Raw genomic sequence first — 24,760 nt, forward strand, 5'->3', positions numbered from 1 at the left:
AGTTCCTGTGCAGCATTCCCATGACACTATGCCCTGTAACTCATGTTCATCCCTAAATTTAGATTCCACTCAGCACTGGCAGAGTAGCACACTGGTCTTACCAGGCCTGACTTCAAGTGCCACATTGTTAGCATGCTTCTGTTTTCTCCCCTCCCACCATTGTCCAAGAATTAGCTGATCTCCAATGAGAATAACACAAAGATGTTGTCAAGATGGATTGATGAAATTCAGATTGAAACACCTCTTTCTTGGTCTTTGTTGAATCTTACTTGGATTTCTACTAGCTTCGGTCCTTCATCCCTTATTAAAAAAATAAATAATTCCATCTCAGACTTTTTTTGCTTCAAGGACTGTTCTTCTTCAAATCCAACCACTTTGCAAGAAAGTTATTCTATGCTGTTTCTTTTTTTGTTTTTTTCACCCAGGAATAATTGTTTCCTGAATGTCCCATTCAGTAGTACATCAATTCTTAAATTCACAATTCTCATGTTCACTGGACTACTACTTATGCTACATAAAGCTCCTCTTCTGCATAGAGTCTACAGAAAAAAAACTTGACTAAATGAAAAGTCCTCTGCTGACCTTGCTGACTGATTCTGTCATGTACTCTTCCAGCTGCATATATCCCTATTTCATTCCTGTAAATGTATTGCAGGTTTTTAAAGGTGTGGTCTTTTTGTACTCGTTTGTCTTACACAGTCCATAAAATGTGGCTCAGGATTAATGTTACTGGTTGAAAAATCCTGTTAATTACATTATCAAGAAACAGTAGCAGTAGGAATAGATTTTTCAATAGTTAATTGCACTTGAATTTCATATTGTGGTCTATGGCAAATCCTCAAAAGCACCTTGTGTTTGCCCGTGTAACCCACAATTTGTGCATATTGTGATCCCTCTTTATGCAGCTGGCCCTTTGTAGTCCTGTTACTGTTCCTAGCTAAAAAACCAATTGCTTTCAATTAACAGATGGGGTTCATATTTTACAGTGCAAAAGACCTGCCTAAGTTCCTATTTCATTATTGGCTCTGCCTCTTAATTTAGCTGTGTACATATCTGTATAGAGGCCACTACATTTACTGCTTCAGAAATTACAAGCCTTGCTGGTGTTAAATATACACTTAAGATGCAACATTCTAAATGTGAGCTGCTCAAATTGAGAGGAAATAAATTTATTCAAGAAATGGGATTAGTGCCTTAAGTCAGAAACAGCTCTTTCCATAATACCCATTTACCAAGTCCATGTTTCTTGTTTACAGAAATTTCTCTCGGTGGTAGCTGTGAGGGGCATCAGTGGGGCTAGATGCAGCTGAGATGTGAGTGGAAGCTCAGTGACTGTTTTTCTCAGTCTTGAGCAAGATGCTTATCTTGCATTTAGGCAGTCTAATTGGAAAATAGGAGCCACAGTCCTTTAACTTCTATGTAATCATCCCCCAGAAATTTCATAACAAATGTAGACATCTCAAAGTTTCCTGGACATTCTGAATAATGAACCTTGAGAGTTTGATGGAAGAAAATTATGTCAGTGGGATTAATTGGTGGAATGACTTGACAATTAAGATTCTGCAGCCAGGGATGTCATCATCTTTGTTTGGGTTATTGGCAGCAAAAATTCCTGCCACTTCCTGTACATCTTCCATACAAAGCTTCACTTCTCAAAGCTCGATACCTCACCTTGTGGTTTTCAAGATCCACATGGCTCTGAACCTTGCAATGCAACTTAAGGCAGATTTCATGTTTTTCTGGGTTTTTCTGGGCCCCAGAGGCATGCAAAATGCTGCAAGTTCAAAGGCATAAATGGTCTAAGATTAGAGAGAATCTTATTGCAATGACCTTGGGCTTACAAATTATTGTTATGCATCATCTAGCACCAGAAATTTAAGAAAGCAAAAAAATCAATATAACTCACCAGAACTGAGGGACTTAGAAAAAAATTGATAGTATGGAAGTCCCAGCAGCACTTCAGCCTCTAGTTACTATGAGTTAAGTCTCATGGAAGAAATACAGAAGGAGGCTCTTTTCTGTCAGTAAAGGACACACTTAGTATGTTTAACAGTTTTGGTTAATTCAGACAGAGTACGGAAATAATTAAACCACATTTTAGAAATTGGAGGAGATCTACATTACATGTGAGAATAATCCACTGAAGAGCCATAGGTGGCACAGGAAAGTGGATCTGTGGAAGAGCTTTTGTGAAGTCTGAAGCTGAGGAGACATCCATTTTGACCAGACAATCACAGGCTCTAGCACAAGTCTCTGGAGAAGTGTTTCAGAGAGAGAGAGAGAGAGGGACAATAACAGGAATATTAAAGAATACAAGAATATGAAGTTGCAAACAAGTTAGTGCAGGATAAGCACTCCTCTGATGCTTTACACGTACCTAAGAAACCCTCACAACACAGAGGAATTTCTAGCTTGAAGTGTAGTGTGCTCAGAGTTTCAGCAGGAAGAATTAAGCACATAAAACTCTGAAACATTCTTTAGAACACATGTGAGGATTTTCTGATGACAATAAAGAGGGAAACAAATAGAACAAATCTGTTTAAAACAAGAAAGAAGTGAAACACATCTATATTACGCTTAATATTAAAACAAATTGTCATAAAATCAGCAGAAGTATCATTTGAGGAGACCCTGAATAAATACATTGCTTCCACAATAGGTAAGATAAATTTATTCATGAAATCAACATGGACAGACTATGGAATTGAAGTACTCTATAAATCCAGTAATTTTTCAACTTTTCAAAAATCAAACACACGTATTTCTTTTGGTTTAGATAAAATGTTATATAAATTTTAAATTTTTTTCCCTGTTTGTAAATTTTTTTTTCCATGTAGAAGAAAAGTCTATTATGGTACCTAGAGAAGTGAAAAGTAAGTTTGTTTTTGTTTTTGTTTTTGTTTTTGTTTTTGTTGTTTTTTCTTTATCTTCATGTTAGTTTTATGCAAGGGACAGGAGTATATTGGTTTCTTGGATTTAAAAATATTCCTATACCTCAAATATTTTTCAATTAAAGAAAAGACTCTTGCTTAAAGTCATATTATCTTTTGTAAGATAATAAATCTTGGTTTCTTATCTACATTTGTAACAGTAAAAGAGCACAAAAAGAAAACTATAGTTTCACTTGCTATATCAATACCCAAAGCCATGCAGCACAAACTGAAGGTAACAAATTTGGCTTTTCATAGATGAACAATTAAAATCACTTAGATTGGCTATTCTTTTACTCTTGTATTCTTTCACATCAAAAACGGGATTCATTACCCAAAAGAAAAGTAAGAATTATAACTTTCTCATATCCTTTACAAAACTCTCAATTTTCTAATACAAAACATTCATGAAATATGTAATTAAATTGTTGTAGCTTGTTTTAAAAAGGGAAAAATATTCTCCTTATTTCTACTGTTACCCAAATAACTGTCAAAATAGAGGCAGATACTTTTGAAATAATGTTGTTTTGTAGACAGTGCTTTGACAACAACTCTCTATGAATAACAGGAATCCTGTAAGGGCAGTTTCAAAGATCCGTTAATAAAAAGTGTTATAAGGATATATTTTATATGGAAGCTTTTTGTGGCATTCTACACTTGTTCCCAGGTACCACAAGCAAGTTTTGCTATCATTCAGTCAGGTGTTGCAAAAGAAGTAGAACAGGTGCATGGCTATTGAGTCACCACAATAAACTCTTAGTTACATCAAGTTAATGAGCTAGCATTTAATTGATAATCTGGTGTGCATGTTTGTTGCAGTATTATCCCTAGCACTACATTCATTCTCTGGGTATTAAGCTGTTTTTTCGAGCTGCTGGTAATGAGTGACCAGCTTATCAAATCTTGAACATATTGCAGTTAGTGGATTCCCCAAATACATATATGCATGCATATATACATGCATGCATACACGTTTGTGTGTGTGTTTCTGAGTAAAAGTAGCCAGCTGAACTTCAATTTTCATTTTTAGGGAGAAAAGAGGAGAAGAAAAAGAGTGATGAAAAGAAGACTACAACTGAAACTAAGATGAAAGGTATGGCTTGGAAACATTTCTTACTGGCTTCATTCAGCTTTTTTCACACTTCTGGCTGATTTCACATGGTTTTCTGTTAGGTCAGTCCTATGCTTCTGGCAGTATTGTCCCTCTCTTAATTGCTCAGTCACTATTTACATGTTTCCACTTCTTCATTTTCTAATGTCTAATGTGTTCAGCATTCAATATTTCCTAAACAAATTTTCTGACAAAATAAATATCCAATTTGGTGGCCATCTATGGGTGTTTTAAACAATTTAATGGAGTCCATAACAGCATACAGTGAAACTGCAATACACAAAACTCATGAAAGATATCACTCAATTCATGGTACATTGGTTTCTGAAGGTGGGGTAAATCTATTTATTTTATAGAATCACAACTGAATCTTAAACTGACCAAGCTGCAAAGTAATGGTATCCATCTAAATAATATTTCGATCATACATTTTTTAGAAAGCATCTAAAATTCACCAAGGTGTTGCTTCATGCGAAATATTTAAGTCATTCATTAATTTTGAATGATCTCATTGCTACCAGAACTTAAGCTAAAAGGTGCCACATTCATGCACTGATGATTTTTGCCTAACTTTTGATGAATTATTAAGGGTCCAAATCATCCATAGTTGATGCATTCTGATTAATTTCATTTTCAGCTGATTGCTCTGTGGCTAGTTGGGTGCAAGTGCTATAAGGGAATAATCTGAATTCCCAAATAAGTCACATTTTTTTCAGTATGTGCCCACCAGGACTTGGCTGACTGCATATTTGAGTGTATGATTCAGAGTTCCAGCACATTAAATTACTCTCTTTAATTAAATCGTAGAAAAAACAGGAAAGAAGGAGAAAGCTCATGAGAAGACAGCTGTCCCTGAAATTAAAAAAGCAGGTAAGAAATTGAACTCTGGCTTTCTCTGCAGTGATATCTGACTATTTAATGTAAGCACATTCAAGTTTTAAGCATTTGAGATAAGGGTGTATGTAATTCATTATCATTCAAGCATCCAAGTTGAGATATATATAGATAGAGATGTATCACAGTATATATTTTTATAAATATATATTATATTATATTATATTATATTATATTATATTATATTATATTATATTATATTATATTATATTATATTATATTATATTATATTATATTATATTATATTATATTATATTATATTTATTATATTTATTATATTATATTATATTATATTATATTATATTATATTATATTATATTATATTATATTATATTATATTATATTTATTATATTATCTTGGGGCTTTTACAAATACAATTAATTTGTAAATATAAATGTATTTACAAGAAATTACAAACACTGTTTTCACTCATACACTAAATCTATCAAGAGCATAACTAATTTCAAAGGCTACATGACAAAGATTGAATGGAGAGCACATATTTTTCCATTAATTATTTTACAAATAGAGATAATTTTAAGTAACAAATGGAAATATTACCATATAAAACCACTAAATGTGGCAGAAAATAGATGGTTATTTTCTGAATTTTTACTCATGCCCAGAAAATAATTTTTTAAAAATTAAAGCTAGTGAATATCCTAAACCTAATTGATTGTTTCATGCATAAAATATAAATATTTCATTTCAAGATCAGAAATTAGCAATTTGGATCTTGTCTACACTAAAAATGCTGTATTTTTCTCCCCCATTATTTCAGTAAATCTGCAAGTACATTTACTTCAGAAATGTAAAAGTATCTCCAGTAAGTGACACAGCCTGCAAAAATTAAAATCAAGGAGAAAAAAAATGCACAGTCTAGTGGTTGGTCGCCATCTGAATACCTAGGGACACTGATTCCAGTTGATGCTTTATCTGTCACTTTCTATATATCATTCTACAAGTGCTCAAAGTACTCAGATTAACCTTTCTGTGGATTATTGTAATCCCTAAAGCCATGGAGAAAGGTTCAAAACAGGATGTAAATATTCAGGGCTACATTTTCTATGTCCTCAGGGTAAGCCTTATGCTCTGTTTTCTAATTATTTAAATCTGTTTAATGTTATCAAAAGCTGAAAGGATCTATATCTATTGTTTAATAATATTGTGAGTTACATATGCAAATTTCAATAAGCAACTGGTTTATTTGCCACTGAGTCATATTTGGTCTGCATAAGTTTTCCTATTCGAGCATTTATGGATGGGAAGAAAAATAGCAATTTATGTTTTGGAAAATATAAAAATGCACAGATTACCTGGGACAACTACTTGGTAGCCCCATATTTAAGTATGCCTTTTATAGCAGGGAGTTGTACACACTGGGAAAGAGATAGGGATGAAAGAGAATATTATTTTCCTAGTAAAGTGTCATATTTTAATGTATAAACACAGGTTTAAAAAAAACATAAGCTAACAATTCAAACATATTTTGTAATTTTATTCTAGTTCTAAGCCTGTATTTCACTTGAGAATACAGAACTGTAAAAGATTACATTTTATGGCAGAGCAGCAGCATAAAGTTATTAATATTTTCATCTTCACAAGCAGTTGCTAAATCCAGTGAGTCATCCTACCAATGCTAGAAAGACACAAATTAGACAAACCAAGATATCTGCACATTTCTTTGACTTTCATTAGCTCTGTAGGTTGCTGCATTTTTGGAGTTTACTAGTTTTTGTGTAAGAGGATGGTAATCCATAATGTATTCTAGCTACACATGTTGCTGTTATTCCTCTTTCAGTTTGTTCATTGAAAGCATGTGCACTTTCTACCTTTGATTGGAAGCACCCATTTTTATCCCTAAAATGTTTTAAGCCTGAAATTATTGCCATATTTGATCAACAGAATAGTAGTGCACAGCCCAGTTTTGAAATTAGGCTCCTCAATGTCTGATAGTCTTTACATAATTTGGACAGACACAGAAATCTGCAGAATAGACAAGCAGCCAAAAGCAAAGGACAGCTTCCAATTTTCTTACCTTTTCCCATTAAAAGGCTAGGCAGAGGCCATTGCATTGAGAATAGACTCCTCACCCTGGTTTTCAAACTCTTGCATTGCCTCTGGATATGTCTCTGATTTGTGCCTCATTGTGCTTCCCCTGACCTTTGCAATCCATGAAGCCGAGGTGTTTTCTGGGCAGGCTGCCTTGTCACTGCCACCCACACTCATCCCCATGCCAGTGGGCAGCTCCTTCTGCTCCGAGGTCCTCCTGGCACCCAAGTCCTACCGCCCACACCCTTGTGTGCTTTCTCCCAAAAGATCGTGTCTGGCTGGCATTAACCAGGAATTCCCCATAGAGGAATGGTGGCATGTATAGGCTGTCAGGCGAGAGAGAGAGAGAGAGAGGAAGAGGTGCTCAGAAAGCACTAAATGATAGAAACATCTCTAAAATAATGTTCTGAGAGAAGCACTTCTCTATATTCTTCTCCATCTCTCTTGCTCTAACAAGGAATGCTTGTAATTGCAAATACTGAATATGTTTGCAGATTAATATTTTAGATTTGTCCTTTGGTCCAAGAGATAATTTTATCTCTACTGCTACTAGAATTGAGGGTTTTCTATTGCTCTTCATTAACTGTATCCCCGTGATATATCTGTTTATTTGCATGCCTGCTCACTCTTTCTCCAATTGTCTCTCCCCACATTTCTTTCTCTCTCTCTTTCCCCCCTCCTCTTTGCTGCTGCAGAGGATCAAGAGTCATCTAATATGAAATGTTCTCAGTCTTTAGTACAGAGCAGACTGAATGATTTTTAATTAGCTTTTAAAAATGCATTGTAGAGAAAACCACATTAATCTTCTGACCTTCAGCTCATACAAAAGCATTGTGTTAATTGTCCTGAAAAACAGATAATTCCATTGTTACAAACTCAGAGGCCTAACAAACAAACATAATCATCAGACACAAGGGTCTGCCACAGTCAGACCTCAAAACCTTTTACAGAAATCTATCTAGTCTTACTCTGGATAAAGAAACTGCATCTCCAAATCCCCCTTATGGGGCTTGCTACACTTCAGCAGGTATAAGCCTCTGCCAGGCTCTCCCAAAGCTTGTCCTGGTGCTTGGGACACATTAGCCCAGGGGCCTCCAGTCTGCAATCTGAGAAAAGGGACCCTCTGTGTTAAAGCTTCGGTGTCCAACCCTACATGAAAATGATTATACAGAGACTGGTGCTTTCAGGTACTAATAGTTTACTTGTAGAATTTTTCATGATGGTCCCTTTCCTATAGTCTGGAGCTTCCCTGCTCCTTCTTGAATCAGCTTTCCTAGAAATTATTTTCACACCATTCTTTGTCTTTGATTATTGCAAACCCAGTTCCCACTTAGTTTTGGTTCTCAAAACAAATCACACAGGCAAAATGAGTTTTTATGCAATAAAAATGTTAGCTTGGATCATCACACCATTTCCTACCTAAAATTCTGTTTCAACTGTCATTAATGAACTTCCTGTTATTCCTGCATTATTTTTATAACAAATCTTAGATAACTTCTTTAGAAAGATAGTCAGAATCTTTTGCTCCATTTTCCATATGGGGAAATTCAGGTACTGACATGCAGTCCAGGACAGTTGTCCTTATATTTATCTTCTGTTTATATATATCTTCTCAAAGCTAAACCAATGCTAGCTGGATTAAAGATCCCAAAGTTTTGTACACTTTCAGTATTTCCCTCATGATAAACCAGAGACATCAGACAATGCAGCTGATGTCTAGGAAGAAAATGGTTTTGCTAAAATCACAAAGTCTTTTCAGCAGGACCAGTGTACAAGAATCTCTCAGTTCTGACCTCAGCGACAAATGTTTTAAGGCCACCACACTTAAGTGCCTCCCTGAGCAGTTCCAGTGTGGAGATCTACATGTCCCAGATCAGGAAGCATGATCTGATTTCCATTTTGTTGTATTGGCATATGCATGCTTCCAACAGAGCATACAAGCCCCTAAAAAGGAGCATTGGAGCTACTCCATAAATAAAGGAACTAGCTTGCAGTAGTTGCACACCCATTTTTTGGATGCATCTATCACATAATCACAGAATCATTCAGGTTGGGAAAGACTTTTAAGATTATTGAGTCTACCTGTGATTCACCAAAATATGAGTATTGGTCTAGTACCGATACTCAACTGTGACGGACAAAAAACTCTAACAATTTAAAGTTAGAAAGTGTATGTTTATTCAGCACTGGGCAGCAGCGTGGGGTAGCCCCTTAATACACACTGCAAAATTACAGGTGGTCACAGAGTCTATTTATTGACAAAAAGTTTAAATAAATACATATTCATAATACTAGCCCTTCCCATTTCCTGTTTCCTATGGTAATTAGCTTGAATAGCTATTAAGCATGCACTGTTGGCTTCTTGAATTAAGTCTGGGGTCGTTTTTGTGGGGAGGGGTCTTAAAAGGTGGAAGTAAGGCGAGTCTTTCTTGCCCTGACCTTTTTATTAATGACAATACAAATGGTTTTTGGGGCAACTCTAGTTTTGCAAAGAATGAGTTTTTGGTTGCAATTGTTTGTGTTCTTTGGACCTAGCTGCTAGTTTCATCCTTTCCCATTGCAAGCACAGGTGAACAAACATAAATTGACAGGCAATTAATTATTTAAGTTTTAGGTAACTATCTTAAGCTCAGGTTTTTTTAACTTTTAACTAAAATTTTAATTTCTTTAAGATTAGTGTTTCACCTGTTCGCATAGCACTGCCAAGTCACTCTAAACTGTATCCCTACACATTTGAATATCTTTTAAATACCTTCAGAGCTGGTGACTCAATCATTTCCCTGGGCAGCCAGCTCCAGGCCTTGAGCACCCTTTTGGTGAAAAAGTTTTCACAGTATCCGATCTAAACCTCCTCTAAACAGCTTGAGTCTGTTCCCTCCTGTCTTGTTGCTTGATATCTGGGAGACCAATATCTGCCTCTCTGCAGCCTCCTTTCAAGTAGTTGTAGTGGGCAATAAGGTCCTACGTTATCCTCCTCTTCAAGTTGAGCATCCCCAGCTCCCTCAGCCACTCCTCATTGAGGTTTGTGGTCCAGATCCTTCACCAGCTCTGTCTCCCTGCTCTGGACACACTCCAGTACCTCAATGACTTTCTTGAAGTGATGGGCCCAAAACAGAACAGTGGTTTCAAGGTATGGCCTCAGAAAAGCCAAGTACTGAGGAGCAATCTCTTCCCTTGTCTTGTTGGCCACACTATTGCTGATGAAGGTCAGGATGCCATCATCCTTCTTGGTCAGCTGGGCACACTGCTGGCTTATGTTCAACTGGCTGTCAACCAACATCCCCGTAGACTTTACTGCCAGTCAGTTTTCCAGCCACTCTTCCAACAGCCTATAGCACTGCATGGGGTTGTTGTGAGCTAGGTGCAGAACCTGTCACTTGGCCTTGTTGAACCTCATCCCACTGGCCTTGGCCCATCAGTTCAGCCAAATCCCTCTGCAGAACTTTCCTGCCCTCCAGAAGGTCAACACTCCTGCTCACAAATTGGTGTTGTCCACAAATTGACTGTGGGGTACTTGATCCCTTCATCCAGATCATTGAGAAATATACTAATATGGTAAAGATATATCTATGACGCATGATACCGTGTCATATGTTTCACACCAGGCAGTCTTAGCAGAGGAGGGGAGTGGTGATGTCTGTCTTTAGATACTACAGTAAATCTTTGCCTCTTAAATAGTAAAAGTCTCTGGGGGCTTAAAGTTACAGATACCGAGGTGCATTTTAATTATGTCACTATAACAACCAAGCAAAGTCTCTCTGCAGTCATGAAAGAAACAAACTAAAAGTTAATCTTGGACATAAAAGTTGAAAACCGTACATTACGACTTCCACAAAACTGGGATAACCAGGTTATTCTTTCTACTCTCTTACCCAGTGAGATTGAGACAGCAAGAAAGTCTGTCTTAAAGTCTGTCTTCGTGGAGGAAGATGTTAATAGTAGGTAGAGCAGAGTGGAAGTGACCTGACAAGAGCAAACATGACTGACCAGGTCCCAGCAACTTTTTGCATTGGTAGACCACAAATGAATTTTCTTTAAAGGACAGTCCTTATAATTTGAAAACAAACCCACAAAGGCTTAGTAGGAAATGGAAGGAAAAGACCATTTTATACACCAATAGTATCTTCTTTGTTATTGTCCTCTATACAGGCAGGAAGACAAATTCCTTCGACCATTTTTAAATTCCTGGTCTGAACAACAGTTTTAAAATGCATTTAATTTTGTGACTACCTTGGCTCAGCTTCTACCTTTTCAGTCTTGATATTAAATAAAAGAACCACTACTGACACCTGGTGGCAAATTATCTTTTTCTCTCAATCCACATGCCTGAGGGGCTTTTTGTTGTTTGCTTTCAAATATAGCTATTTAAAAGGAGTTTGCTGAAGTAATGATGAAATCACTACTTAGCTCCTGATGCTGCTTATCCTACTGCTTTCATGGCTAGAAATATGTCATTATATACTTAGAATATCATCTAAATGTGACACTGTTCTTAGAAGAATAATTTTGCAATATAAATACTTTCAGTACTTCCAGTGAAGCAAAAATTAATTAAAATAAACCTTATGACAAAAGTTATAGCTAGGGAAAAGAATGTGCTTGGCTAACCCACTGATGTAGAGAAATAGATGCATACTACACATCCTGAAAAGCTTTGGGCTGATCTAACTGCAAGAGATTGAATGTTTCATTGGGGATACAAATGTTGATCCCACTTTTTTCCTGATGAGAAAATTGTCTCTACTTGCACACATTTATAGGAAGACATCTCTGTTGCCTCTCAAGAGCAGGGTTTGAAACTCCTCACTCTACCCTGGCCACTGCCAGGAGTGTATTTCCAGCTGAGTGTCTGAAAACTTTAAGCAGCCCAGCTTGGATGCTGTGATGTGTCTCATGTTCCCTTGTGTGAGGTGTCACACAACAGATGTCAGCAGATGGGAGGATGATGTGTGTTTTTGGAGGAGGCCACAATGTAAGATCTGTAACAGCCAGTGAGATGTAGAGGCTATCACAATTTAGGCTGCTTACAAGGAAAAAATGGAATTGTGAAATCAGAACAAGAAGAGCCTAAGGTATTTTGGAAGTGGTTGGTCACATACAGAAAATGAAACATTTATTCACAAATTTTCTTGTGGCTTATTAAACCAAGTGTGAGAAAAGGTAAAAACTGAGTCATTTAGGAACTGAAATGCATGTATAAGCACTATGATGCATTTTGGATTGACCAGACCTGTTTTCAGAATGGCTGCTACAAAAAGTTTAAGGTAGGAATTTTGAGTGGTAGAATCCTGTCTGACTGGGTTTTTTAAATCTCATGATGAAAAAACACTGTATTGAGCTGACCCTGGCCTGCTGCTAATCACCCCTACAGTGACTCATTCACTTTCCCCCTTACCAACGTGACAAGAAGAAGAACAGGAAGAGCAAAAGTGAGAAAACTCATGGGTTGAGACAAAGACAGATTAATAAATAAGACAAAGAGGAGAAAAATGAGTTATGTAATTGCTCATCACCTTGCCAAGCAGACCAATGCGCAGCCAGCTGGAGCAGAGGACATCCTTCCCTTATTCTTCCTCTACTCTCAATTTTTATTGCTGAGCATGGCATTACATGGTAAGGAATACACCTCTGGCTAATTTGGTTCAGATGTTCCAGCTGTGTCCTCTCCCAACCTTTTCCAAGATCCCAGTAGGCACAGACAGAGTGGGAAAAAGAAAAAGCTCTGATGCTGTGCAAGCGCTGTTTGACAATAGTCAAAACTCAGGTTTGCTAACAATATCTGAGTAACAAATCCAAACCACAGCATCATACAGGCTGCTGTGAAGAAAATTAACTTCTGCCTCCCAGCTGAACCCAGAACAGGAACCTACAGTTTGCATTTATTTGCAGCTAGATTTAGAAAGATTAGGAGGAGAGACATGAAAAAATTATCAGCAGAAATAATAAGCAATGAGTTGCTTTGTGATTCCTCAGGCAGATGAATGCATAAGACTAATAAGTAAGGAAACACAGTGTGTTATGATTTGAGAACAGTTTTAGGAACAAACCACATTAAGTACACACACAAAACAAAGGAGGAGCCTAAGGACCTTAGAACTGTGTGATCATTCTCTAGGGTGTTTCCTATCAATATTCTTTTGACAGTTTTCTCTGCTAGACTCTTTATCCACTTATACATTTCTGCAAAGTGTTCTGCAGTTTGACTTGTGGTGGGTTTATACAACCCTTACCAAAGCCCCTGGCTTGGATTTCATCTTAATTATGATTCCAACTGGTAATATTATTATATGTCTCCATACACCAAAACTTATAGAAACCACCTACTTTTCCCAGATGGAAGACTGCAGCTTCAGGTTTTATCTTCTCTACTACAGGCCAATCCATTCCTGACTAATGACTTGCTCATGACCCTATTGTGCACCTCGAGCCCATTCTGATTTTTTCTTTCCTACAGTTCTTCTCCTGGATCCTATTCACTTACAGTTTCCTGACATTCTTTCATTGGTTGATGTTTCTGCTTTCACAAATTATGCACACAGCCATCAGCACTGGTAGCATTTACTAACCCACAGAAAAGCTGGATTAGGATTCCTGCACTGTTACCAGCAAGTGATGTAATTTATTCTTTTTTCTCTTACAAAAGCAGGGTTTAGGGGCATCTCTTGACTTTGATAACAATTTCCTGTTTGTGGGGCTTTGTACAACAAAATCAGAGAAAGAGGAGATGGAAATGACCTACTAGGTCATCTAATCCTCCCTTCTGGCAATGCAGGATAATTCCTTACAGAGCATCTTCAAGTGCTTTAACCAGTTTAGTTATAAATGTCTGAAGTAACTAGGTCTCTATCAATTCCCACAGAAGATTATTCTACAACCTCATACATCTCACAGTTAAGAAGTATTTCATTCCAGTCTGCCTAAATTTTCCCTTGCTTAATTTTATCCCATTACTCAGAGTTATGTTCTCTTGTGACACCCAAATATAGTCTTTCTAACCTCAGGGCCCAATTCCCTACTGTCTCATGTTATGTTGGCACTTACATTTACATCTGGAAGGTAGCTTTAAAACTGACAAGGTGAATGGAAAATTGAGGTTGATACTTTTTCATACAGGCATGAAATCATAAACCTTGTAACAGGGGACACTGACCATGGCCACACATCCCCTGTCTATAAAGAACTGAAGAAAATGGAAGTTCCATGTCCAAACTGGAGAAAGAAAAAAAAAGTCACTTGAGTTATTTCAAAGCAAGGAATTTATTTTTTTTTTTCACATAGAAGAATAAAGTATTCAATTCATCTCTTCAGAAAGAGGTAACTTGGTTGTTGTGGATACTAAGTACCTTTTCAAAAAAAGAAGGAAAAAAAGGATTTTGGCTACAATAGCTCCCTTTAACATAGTAGGGACAGCTAAACAAGAATGAATGACTGGCATCTGCAGCTAACTGAATCCAGACTGAAAATGAGGTACATGTTCTTAACACTAAGAGTGATAAACTACCGCAGCACAGGGTGGATATTGCTTTCCCTGGTGTCTGCAGAAGATGATTGTTTACCTAATGAAAAATACACATCAGCTGAAAAGGTGCCTAGCTGAAATATAGGAGTGTCTGACAACAAAATGTCAGACTAGATAGCCTGATGGTGTGTTCTAGCCTTGAGTGTTGCAGAGGTATACCCTCAGAGATACACATAATCAGCTAAAAGAGATTGTAGTGAAGCCAATGCAGGAATGCAGCTGGAGACAACTGCCTTGCAGGTTCATTGGAAAAATTCCTTTCTGCATTATTTTTATTAGCCTTTTTAAGCTGAACACATAATTGGTAGTCATCCTCTAAGTATTTAGTCTTCCATGGAAAATAGAAAAGCCTGCTTTCCTAATTGACATTTCCAGAAATCCTCAAGACAGATATGGCTATTTAGTAAAAATCAAATTTTATCTCCTCAAAGAGATAAAAAGTTCACAGTGACGGAGAAAGGGAAAAATCTGGCAGAATAGAGATGCAAACACAGCAGAAAGGCAACTCCCATGGTCTCCATGTGACTTCTTGTTAAGGAAGTCTGCTGCTGAAAGAAGACAAAAGGCAGTTCAAACGTGTCCTACACCTAAACTTCAAAGCACTCAGTGGACTTTGAATTCTATGGTCCATCATCATCAATAATTGACAACATGATTTCAAAGCATGCTGAAAGATGCAGCATGTCACCTGAAGGCCTGACACATAACTCCCATTGATTTTCTGTGAGAACTGAGCTCCTGAACACCTCCTCTGCTTTTGTAAAAATGTACAGAGGCTGCAAAGTCACCATGGTGTTTCTATGTCATATTACCCATTGAAAGAGTTTTTCAATTGGGAATGGTAACATTATCCATACCAGAGCAAGACAAAACACTTGTGCCTTTCCAGGACATGGTTAGCTTTCAGTGTTCAAGAGATAGAAATGAAATGAAATGCAAAGAGAGAAAGAGTTAGAAAAAACCTTTTTCTGCCTTCCCCTTGTCTCTCCACACCACAATAAGAAGCGACTCAGTCTAAGACTGACTCTCCATTCCAACTGATGTGGAGACTCTCAGGTGGAAGACTCATCTCCTCTTTCTTTTACTAGGAATCAGCATTAGTGGAAACTGATCCTTTCCCATCCTCGCCCACCATTATATGCAAAAGAGAGATTTCCTTAAACCCTTAATTCTTGATTAATCTGTCCATGTCCCAGGAAAACTGAGACCCTTGTGCCCAACCAACCTGTCAGCATCCCATTATGGGGACTCTTCACTGAGCATTTCACCAGATCAGAAGGTATTTGGACTGACTTGCTCAGGGTCACCTGCCAAAGAGAGACCCCCTCCTGGACCTCTACATCATTGCTTCTGCCAGAGACTGCTAGCACCCATTAAGTATTCACACTAACAGTTCACAGAATAGCACTCTATTAATAAAATTGTGACAGGTTTAGGTTGGAGGATTGCCAATGATAGTGTCTGACTTCAAGATCATTCAGAACGCATTGAATACAGCTCTTACCCAATATGAGTCCCTGAGGGGGAGAAAAGAGGTTCAGGCCATCAGATGAGCCCAGAAGTTAAGATGGAGTCTTCCCTAACTTCTGCCGATTCTTAATTTAATTTTGTATTATTTATGTACGTTCAGGTGGAGCTTGAGTGAATTTAGTCATACATCTATACATTTACTCAGTGAGGGGTGGTGGTACCTTGGTGGAGGGTATCTCAGTATAGTATCTGAGGTAATCTTGGGATTGGGACATGCATCATTCCAAGGAAAGGGATTTTAAGAGAGCTGCTGACTAAACAGCAAGTCTTCTTCCTTTATCTCTCTTGGTTTTCAGCTCTCAGGTGGCTTATCAACTAGAAAGTACCACTGAGTTCCCTCCAGTGCAAGGGTTTGGACAGAATTTGACTGCAGTCTCCACTCCATTCCACCCTCTGTTTAGTCCCCTTCAGATTGTATTGTGTGGGGGAGTTTGGGTATATTGACCACTTTCCATACAGGGAGTATTCCCCAACCCCAACCCCCAACCCACCTCCATATGAGGTACAAATAAATCTCCAGCACAGAAAAAGGTGAGTATTCACTGTCTGGGGCACGTGCCCTGTCCATGAAATGATAGTAGCAGAAAAATAAAATGCAACCCACTTTTCAGCAGTCCTTTTGCCGACTATCAGGAGTTGACTGATTTCACATCAATGCTGAGTATTGCTCCATCCAGATCTGATAGCTTGTGTTTGATCTTCTCCATCTTGGACTACACAAAGTAGGGAGAGATGTGAGAGAGGCAAATGGTGAATGATGGTAAGGTCTGGTTGACAAAGAATTCAAAATGTCAGCCCTTGAATAAATGCAGATAAAAGGGAGGAGGTTTGGGTTTGCATTACCACTCACTTTTTGCTGAGCTGTCAAGAGAACCTTGTTTGAACAAGGTAGAGGAGTAATTTAGTGTCTGACAGGCAACCTCTTCTGACATTGTATTGTCAATCTCATAAAGAACTTTTTGGGGAGGTATTATACTAGAAATAATCAAGCTTGAAGGCGATAAATAATCTAAAGTCCACACTGGCAACCTAATAAACAGTTTGCCTTTGGACTTTCAGATATGTAAAAAGAACTACCTGTGCTGTGCAAGCAGCTGGGTGGCAGAGCTTTAATTAAAGAATTTAATTTATTTCCTCAACCCTCTTTATGCTGGTCTAGGTATTAATGTAATGTTTATTTTTCAAGTCACATCCAGAAATAACAGGATTAGAGTAGGCCTATGCCTCAAATAACACAAAGTTAATCTCTTTAATGAAGGAAAACTGTTCTATGCCCTCAAAATAAGATGCACATCTGAGTCAGCAGGCTTGATATTTGGGATAATTATTCTATGTTTGGTGTCCATGCACAGATACATCCACCAGGTTGAAATGGGATAACTGTTCAGCGTTATTTTCTGCTGTTGCTAAATAGACAAGTTCATGACTTGACTCAGTTAAAGTCAATCAGGCGTAATCTTCAGAGTCTGAGATCAGGATGATTTTCTTTTTTTTTGTTTTCCTTTACTTTTAAAAAGATTTTTTTTCCCTTGACCATGAAATAAAACTTTAAAAGCTTTTACTAAATTTTGATTAGTACATACTAAATAAAGACATTCATGTCACTGAATTGAAAGTATACTTCAGTCTCTTGTGTGCCTTTCCTCTGTAAAGGTTCATAAATCAGAGGTATTTCTGACTTAAAATATATGCCTTTACACTTCACTTTTAGTTATGATTGTTTAACCTTTCAATAAATGTTTCCAATGGCTGTGCCTGTTCGCCTGATCTGTTTTTCAAGAAACAGCAAATTTTGTGGTTTGCTATACATTACTCTGAGACACTAAGTCAAGTATTATTGAATGATTAGGAAAATAAAATAGGCAAATGTTCTTTAATGGAAGAGCCATACCTAACTGTGGTTATAAAAGCATTGATTTTTTGTTTGATTGCAGTACATTCTTCATGAAGTTGCTTTCTCATAGATTCTGCTTCACTTACAAGAGTGTAATTAGTGTGTCATCTATAAAGATGAATGGATGGACATTTCTTCAAGATTTCCCTTCTCACAGAGTGAGAATGTTGACAGTACCTGTGTTCAGAGATAAGAAAATATCTTCTTCTTAGCGATAATGTCTATAGATGCCATCTGTTCATCTATCTATCCAGCAGACAGAAAGAAGTGCAAATGCGTTGAGAAGTACAGAAAGAAAAATCACAAGAATGCATAACATACATGCATTTAACAAAGGCGATTCTAACCCAAAATTCTCTTCTGAATCCTTCAAACAGCATTGGTGCTGAGCTTTATTAAGAAAAGTTTAGAGTACATACCCCAAGCTCTTTCAAGGAAAGATAAAAAATAATGAAGAAAATTATAATCTCTTTTAATATTCACGCTAGTTCAAATGACAGGTTATTCCAGGGAAATATCTGTTTCCTAAGTTTTAGGAAGCAATGTTATTACTCACATACTCAAAACCATTACCTTTTCTCAAAAGGACTGCTGTTTGTGTAACTAGCAGCACTTACAGCTTTCTTGTGTGGATGACTGCAATCTCATATCATGCTCCTGGTTTTGCGTTTTTAAACCATGCCTGATGAACACAGAAGATAATATGGAAACATAGAGCCTTTTGGGCTCTAAAAGACCTTTAAGCTTATTGAGTCTTACCTTAAACTCATCACTGCCAAGTGAACAATTTCTCCAAGTGAACACACATACACTTTAAATACTCTCAATAATGACTCAACCATTTCTCTGGGCAGCTTCTTCCAATGATTGAGCATTCTTTTTGCAAAGAAATTTTCCCTGATATCCAATCTAAACGTTTTCTGGCACAACTTGAAGCCATTTTCTCTTGTCCTACTGCTTGTTACCTTGGAGAAGAAGCCAACCTGCATCTTGCTACAACCTCCTTCAGGTAGCTGTAGAGAGAGTGATAAGGACTCCCCAGAGCCTCCTTTTCTCAAGGTGAAACAACCCCAACTTCCTCAACTGCTCCTCACAGGGCTTGTGGTTCAGACCCTTCACCAGCTCCATTGCCCTTCTTTGAACTCATCCCAGTCCCTCAGAGATTTTTAAGAAGTGAGGGGCCCAAAACTGGAGAGATAATTCAAGGTGCAGCCTCACCTGTATCGAACACAGGGAGATGATCCCTGCCCTAGGCTGTCTTGCCACAGGACTTCTGATACAAACCAGGATACTGTTCATGCATGAAGCATGTATTTAACATGAATAAGTTTCTACCTGCTCTGCAGTAGGAAAAACTGAATCCATTCCAGCAATTACAAAGTCGAAAGGAGAAATCATCAATTAGTGGAATCATGAACAACTATTATACTTGAAATTGGCCATTCCCCAAGTCCAGGCTTTTCTTGCTGTAACTGAATCACTTGTCTGCTCACATCCCTCCTCTACTTGCTTTATTTTTTGCTCTATTGAGCGAACCCTTTTAATGATCTTGGGAAATCTGTTTGAGATAACATTTAGTATTTCATCCATGTGCATTGCCAAAACATTTTCTGAGAAGCTCAGGGGTTTAGGCTGCTATCTGCTTCTGATGCTCTGGTGCCCAGGGTTTGCAAGTAGTCACTGGTTGCACAGGATATAGAAGTGCCTTGCAAATGGTGACAGATGTGATGGTGTGAGGAGACACTGCAGAGAGGCAACAACACCTCCAAGGGCTGGTGATCAGAAGGGACTTGGAGACATCAATGAAATCTAGAAACTGTCAAAAATCCTGATGCTGAGTGGAGAGGAAATAGAGACAATGCTGAGGTGAGAAAGTACCCTTCTCAGAGAGTGGATGGAAAGTTTTGCATGTTTTTCCTGCTTCAGTGGAAAATGATCTGTCTACATTTAAGACTACTATCACCAATATTTCTATTGTAACCAACAAGAGAGGAATTTTAGTTAGCTAACTCCTTTTTCATTGTCCTACACTATTCAAGCACCTTTACATGCCACATCAGTTATCAGTTAATTTTAAAATTTCTATCTAATAATCCAGTCTCATGTTGCTTGAGGAAATTTGATTTTAGCACCCAGAAGCTCTGCATCTGCCAATTTTACCCAGCTATAATAACATTATCTGCAGTTTCCCTTTTTTTTTTTTTTTCATGGGGAAATCTCTGCAGGCAAAAGATAGAAATTCAAAACCTGCAGTCTGAGATTCAAGACTTATTGGTCTCTGCCAATGAATTTCCCTGTTATTCTCAAAGCAAGATAGTCAAACTCTGGCCAGAGAGTTTATTGTTGTCATGTAATGTGTCAGGAACAGCTCTGAAGCAGTAGTGGCACTGTATCTTGCTTTCCCTGGTGCACAACTTCAGCCTCGTTGGCGAAATGAGATGCCTTTCTCATGCCCACCAAGAAATGTTATTTTGGAAAGGCAAGAAGAGTTTTTGCCAGAAGTTGCCACAGAGCATATGGAATACCATGCTCAGGGATTAAGAAAAGGAACAAAATCAAATGTTGGTCCAAACACAGAACTTTGAATGTGAGAGAAATACTGGTATTTCTAAATAACTCTTTTATGATGTCAAATTTTAGGGGTTCAGGCAAGTTAAAAAATTAATTGTAGATTAATATAAGCAGTTTTGATAGAGCCTTCACAGATTTTAGGTCTACTAAGAAGAAATATTATTTATTTCTATGTTGCATGGAATTTTTTAAATCTTTATTGTAAAATGGAGACAATTACACCAGAAAGGGAAGATACTCTGATATAACACCCCAATATGTGGGCATCTGCTGTTTCAAAAGTGACTGTAATAAAAATTTAAAATACTCCAAAAAGCTTTTAGATGGGATAAGGTAAAAATTACTTCAGTAATGCCATGTAATTAGTGAAAAATTATCAAAAACAATATAAATGAAAAAGCAACTTAGTAAGAATTTATTAAAGACGCTTCAGAAATCAATCCTTCTCAGAATTGTTGGAATGTTAGTTGAAATCAATACTGCATTGTGGAAAATAGTTTTTAAAATAGTTTTAAGAACTCCGAGACTCCAAGTAAATGGAAAAAAATATTAAATCACAGTGTATTTTAATAGGTTTGACAGTTCTTGTTTAATTACTGTATGCTCAACAGCAGTTCATTTTGAAAAATGCTCAGCTGTCTGGGGTGTGCTCCTCTTTTACCACTGTAAATCACATTAGCAGCTGCAAATTGTGCCACTTAATAAATTGTTTCTAAATTCTGGTACATCTGCTAGCTTGGGAGCAGACAGTAGTGAGACTGGTCTCTAGGTGACTTTGATTATGTTTTCCATTCACATGATGGAAGTTCTCAGCCATCAGATGGCACCTGGTATCATTTTTAGTTCCAGTCATGTGAATGCTTGCTCAGGGCAGCAAAGGGAACTTTAGCTATCACACTTGTAAGGTGCAGTGTCATGAAAACCCAGCTGTTTCATTGTATTTGCAAAGCCAGAGCCAAGCTCCCAAAGCATGCACATGATTGACTGTGCTTTGGTTGGTAATAACAGTCAGCAGTTTTTGTTCTTATTTCTGAAAAACCAATACAGTTTTGACTTCAAAGCACTGGAAAATATTATTTTTATTTTCAACACAATTCTTTCTGATTCTTGAAGTTTCTGTTCATTTTTCTGCTACTTTATTTTTCTGCCATTTTCTTCTCCCACTTTTAATCACAAGATGAATTGAATACCTATGTCAAAATAAACAATAGAACTGGGAAATGAGGGAAGATTTGTGCGAGTCTCACTAGGAATATTCTGCTTGAAGAATTATGGTCACATTGTGTGAAGCATTGTCATCACAGAACCTGTTTTCTGTGGGTATGTGTAGATCAGTCAGTGGGGTTTGATTAAGTTCATTCTAGTATGTGATCATCAGGTAAAAAACAGAAGATGTTGAAAGTTTTAGCTGAGGTTTTGGGTGAGAATTCCTCCTTCAGTAAATGCTTAACATTTTAAATTTTTCTGTAGTTTTTGATTCAGTGAATCATCTCTTCCAGAGGCATCTAGCAATTCCCCAGGGTCTTGGTGCTTAGTCCCGATCAGCAGCAGAGGAATCTATTGGGTTCCACCATGTTTGATTAAGATTTTAGCTACCATTCAACTTGGACACTGTGGTTGCCCACTGATGTTGAAATTAGTTTCAGTTTGCAAATTTGATATTACCAACATGTTCTTTTGTATGCTTCCAAATAGAAAGGTTGCTTTAAATACAACATACACAGTAATGGTTCTAAAAAGAAGAAGGGTTTCAGCTGCTATCTTAACATGGTGCATCATTATCTGAGCTATCAATATATTGTCTCTGAAATACTCATTTATCTGAATAATACTCTAGGAGTTTTTTAATGCCCTTAGGTATGCTTGAGAGCAAGATTTCTGGGAAAAAAAGGCATAGAGAAGCCTTTCAAGAGAGTACAATTCAAGACCCATTTATTTCCCAGAACTTCCTTTTAGTTATCAAAATTGTAGGTTGAATGGAGTTGCTGAAGATCTCCTGTTCTGAAATGTACAATGTACACTGTATTAAAAGTCCATTGTCAAAAAGTGTAAAAGTTTTGTGAACCCCGGATCTGGAATTCACTTCAGAGCAGTGTTTGAAATATTCTGTTTTGGAAGTTTATTCAAACTCAAAAAACCAAACTCTGTACGAAAGCACTGGGGCATCCTTGTCTAATAGCTTATTACCAACCTCCCAGGGACTCACTGCCATGAAAGGCACTATATAAGCTTACAGGGATTTTTTTTTTTCTTGTCCCATGTGTAGTTTAGATGTCATTTGTAGTTACTGTGTACTGGTAGTTTACTTCAAAAGGATGTTGATTGAGGCCTGAGGAAAAGATCGAGCTATGTGCTAAAAAGAGGCAAAAAATTAAGATGCTGCTTTTCTTTTCTACTGAGATACATCTATGCTGGTTGCCAAATGCTCATTCCTAGTTTGAATACAAAATTGATTGTTTTAGCCTGTAGAGATAAGAACAAAGTCAGATCATATTTGTTTAAATATATTTTTAATAAAATGATTTTAAGTATTACCGTAGTTTAGTCTTTCACCAGAGTCAATAAAGAAAAACCTGTTCAGTCACCTGAGAAGAGCTCGTATAAGCATGGTTACTTTTTGAGAATATAGACCAGAATACAATTGTCTTCAAACACCTCCAGAGAACAGCTGTAAAAAAAAGGGTGCTTCACAGTGCTCCACAGATGACGAATAAATTGATCAGCTTTGCCTTTTAAAGTCTGTTGCAGGTTTTTTCAAGAGAAGGAAATGAATAGAGTTGTCAGAAGTACCCAAATCTTTGAATTGCACAGTGTTTGGGTGGTTTACAGGAGCCCTCTAAGAAGACCTAAATATCAAATATGTCTCAAAATTTTCTGAAGAAATTGTTTTTTTGGAAATTCCTCTTCTTAACTAACATGAAAATAAAATGTCCACCAAGAACCAAGAGAACATATTGCTGTTGTTTTTAAGAAAAAGACATAATGAATTTTAAAATCTGATTTAATATACAGTAATTTCAGGATTACAAGCCGCACTGACTATAAGCCGCATCTCTGGGTGTTGGCAAACATTTAGTTCTTTGTCCATACACAAGCCGCACCCAATTATAAGCCGCTCTGTCGTTCGCAGCGTGCAACAAAGTTGCCAAATAGTAACAAAATTGCGGCAGGGCGGGGTTTACTGGCTCGGCTCAGGCCGTGAGGGCTCGGTCCGCTCGGGGCTGCCAACAGGGCCAGGTGGCCCAGCTCGGTGGAGTCGCTCGGCGAGGCCGCTCGGGGCTGGCTGCCGCAGGGCTCGCTCGCCCCGGCCCAGTGCTGCCCCGCGGTGGAAGGGGGGCACGGAGCCCCCCGGCTCCCACGGTAGCGGTAGCAGGAGGGGACGGGAGCCCCCTGCCTCCCCCCAAGCCGCGGGGCCAGCAGGAGAGAGCCCCTGCCTCTCTCCCGGGCCGGGAGGCCAGCAGGAGGGAGTTCCCCCACCTCTCCCCTGAGTTGATAAGTTATGTGTTAATTGTGCCTTATAGCAGATAACCATATATAGGGACTTCAGAAGTCATGATCAGTTTTCCCTACTTCTGTAAGATCTACCGGTTGTTTGTTTCTTTGCAACTAGGTCATTTATTTCATTGAAGTGTGTAGATGCAAATGCTATATGCCTTCAAAGGCACTTCCATCTATCTAGGTCCTACACAACCTCCTCTGGACAATTTTCTGGAAAACACTTCAGCCTAGTTAGATAAATACGGTTTTAAAAATCAAATGTGAGATACCTTGCTTGAAAAGAATATCCTAACACTATTTACATTTTCATATTAATATATGATATTGAAATCAATTATTGTTCATTTTTCTGCACATAAAAAAAAATTAAACACAAACCCCGCAAATTATAAGATTTTCTTACTGGAAAAATTGCCCAGCTTTTTACTATATTTATTATATGCTATATATTTCAGATGATGAGAAAACACATTGATTCGTTCAAAATAAATTATGGGTTTCAAATATATGAAACTATGTTGCCCTAATAAATGGCAACTTATATGAAAAGAAGAAATAAAGAGGACTTTATTTATATCCACTCTGTTATTGTAAATGATGCTGTCAATTTATTTATTTTTTTATAACCTCCAGCAATGGAAGATTATTGTGATAAATGATTCATATCATTGCAATACATACCTTTCAAAATTTTCATATCTGGCAACTAATAGGCATTTCTTGAAGGCTTCAATAGGCTCCTTAGCCAGATAACATGGCT

The 24,760-nt window shown here is 37.6% G+C and overlaps 1 protein-coding gene across 1 annotated transcript in view; it reads left to right on the plus strand.

Moving 5' to 3' along the window:
• TRDN (triadin) overlaps positions 1-24,760 on the plus strand; it is a 219,772-nt gene that overhangs the window by 102,123 nt on the left and 92,889 nt on the right. Inside the window, exons 13-16 of the mRNA XM_042779095.1 lie at positions 2,838-2,873; positions 3,961-4,023; positions 4,849-4,911; positions 22,701-22,746. Coding sequence (XP_042635029.1) covers positions 2,838-2,873; positions 3,961-4,023; positions 4,849-4,911; positions 22,701-22,746 — 208 coding nt within the window. The remainder of the gene's footprint in view (positions 1-2,837; positions 2,874-3,960; positions 4,024-4,848; positions 4,912-22,700; positions 22,747-24,760) is intronic.

Source organism: Catharus ustulatus, chromosome 3 (genome assembly GCF_009819885.2).
Source record: "Catharus ustulatus isolate bCatUst1 chromosome 3, bCatUst1.pri.v2, whole genome shotgun sequence".
NCBI lineage: Eukaryota > Metazoa > Chordata > Aves > Passeriformes > Turdidae > Catharus > Catharus ustulatus.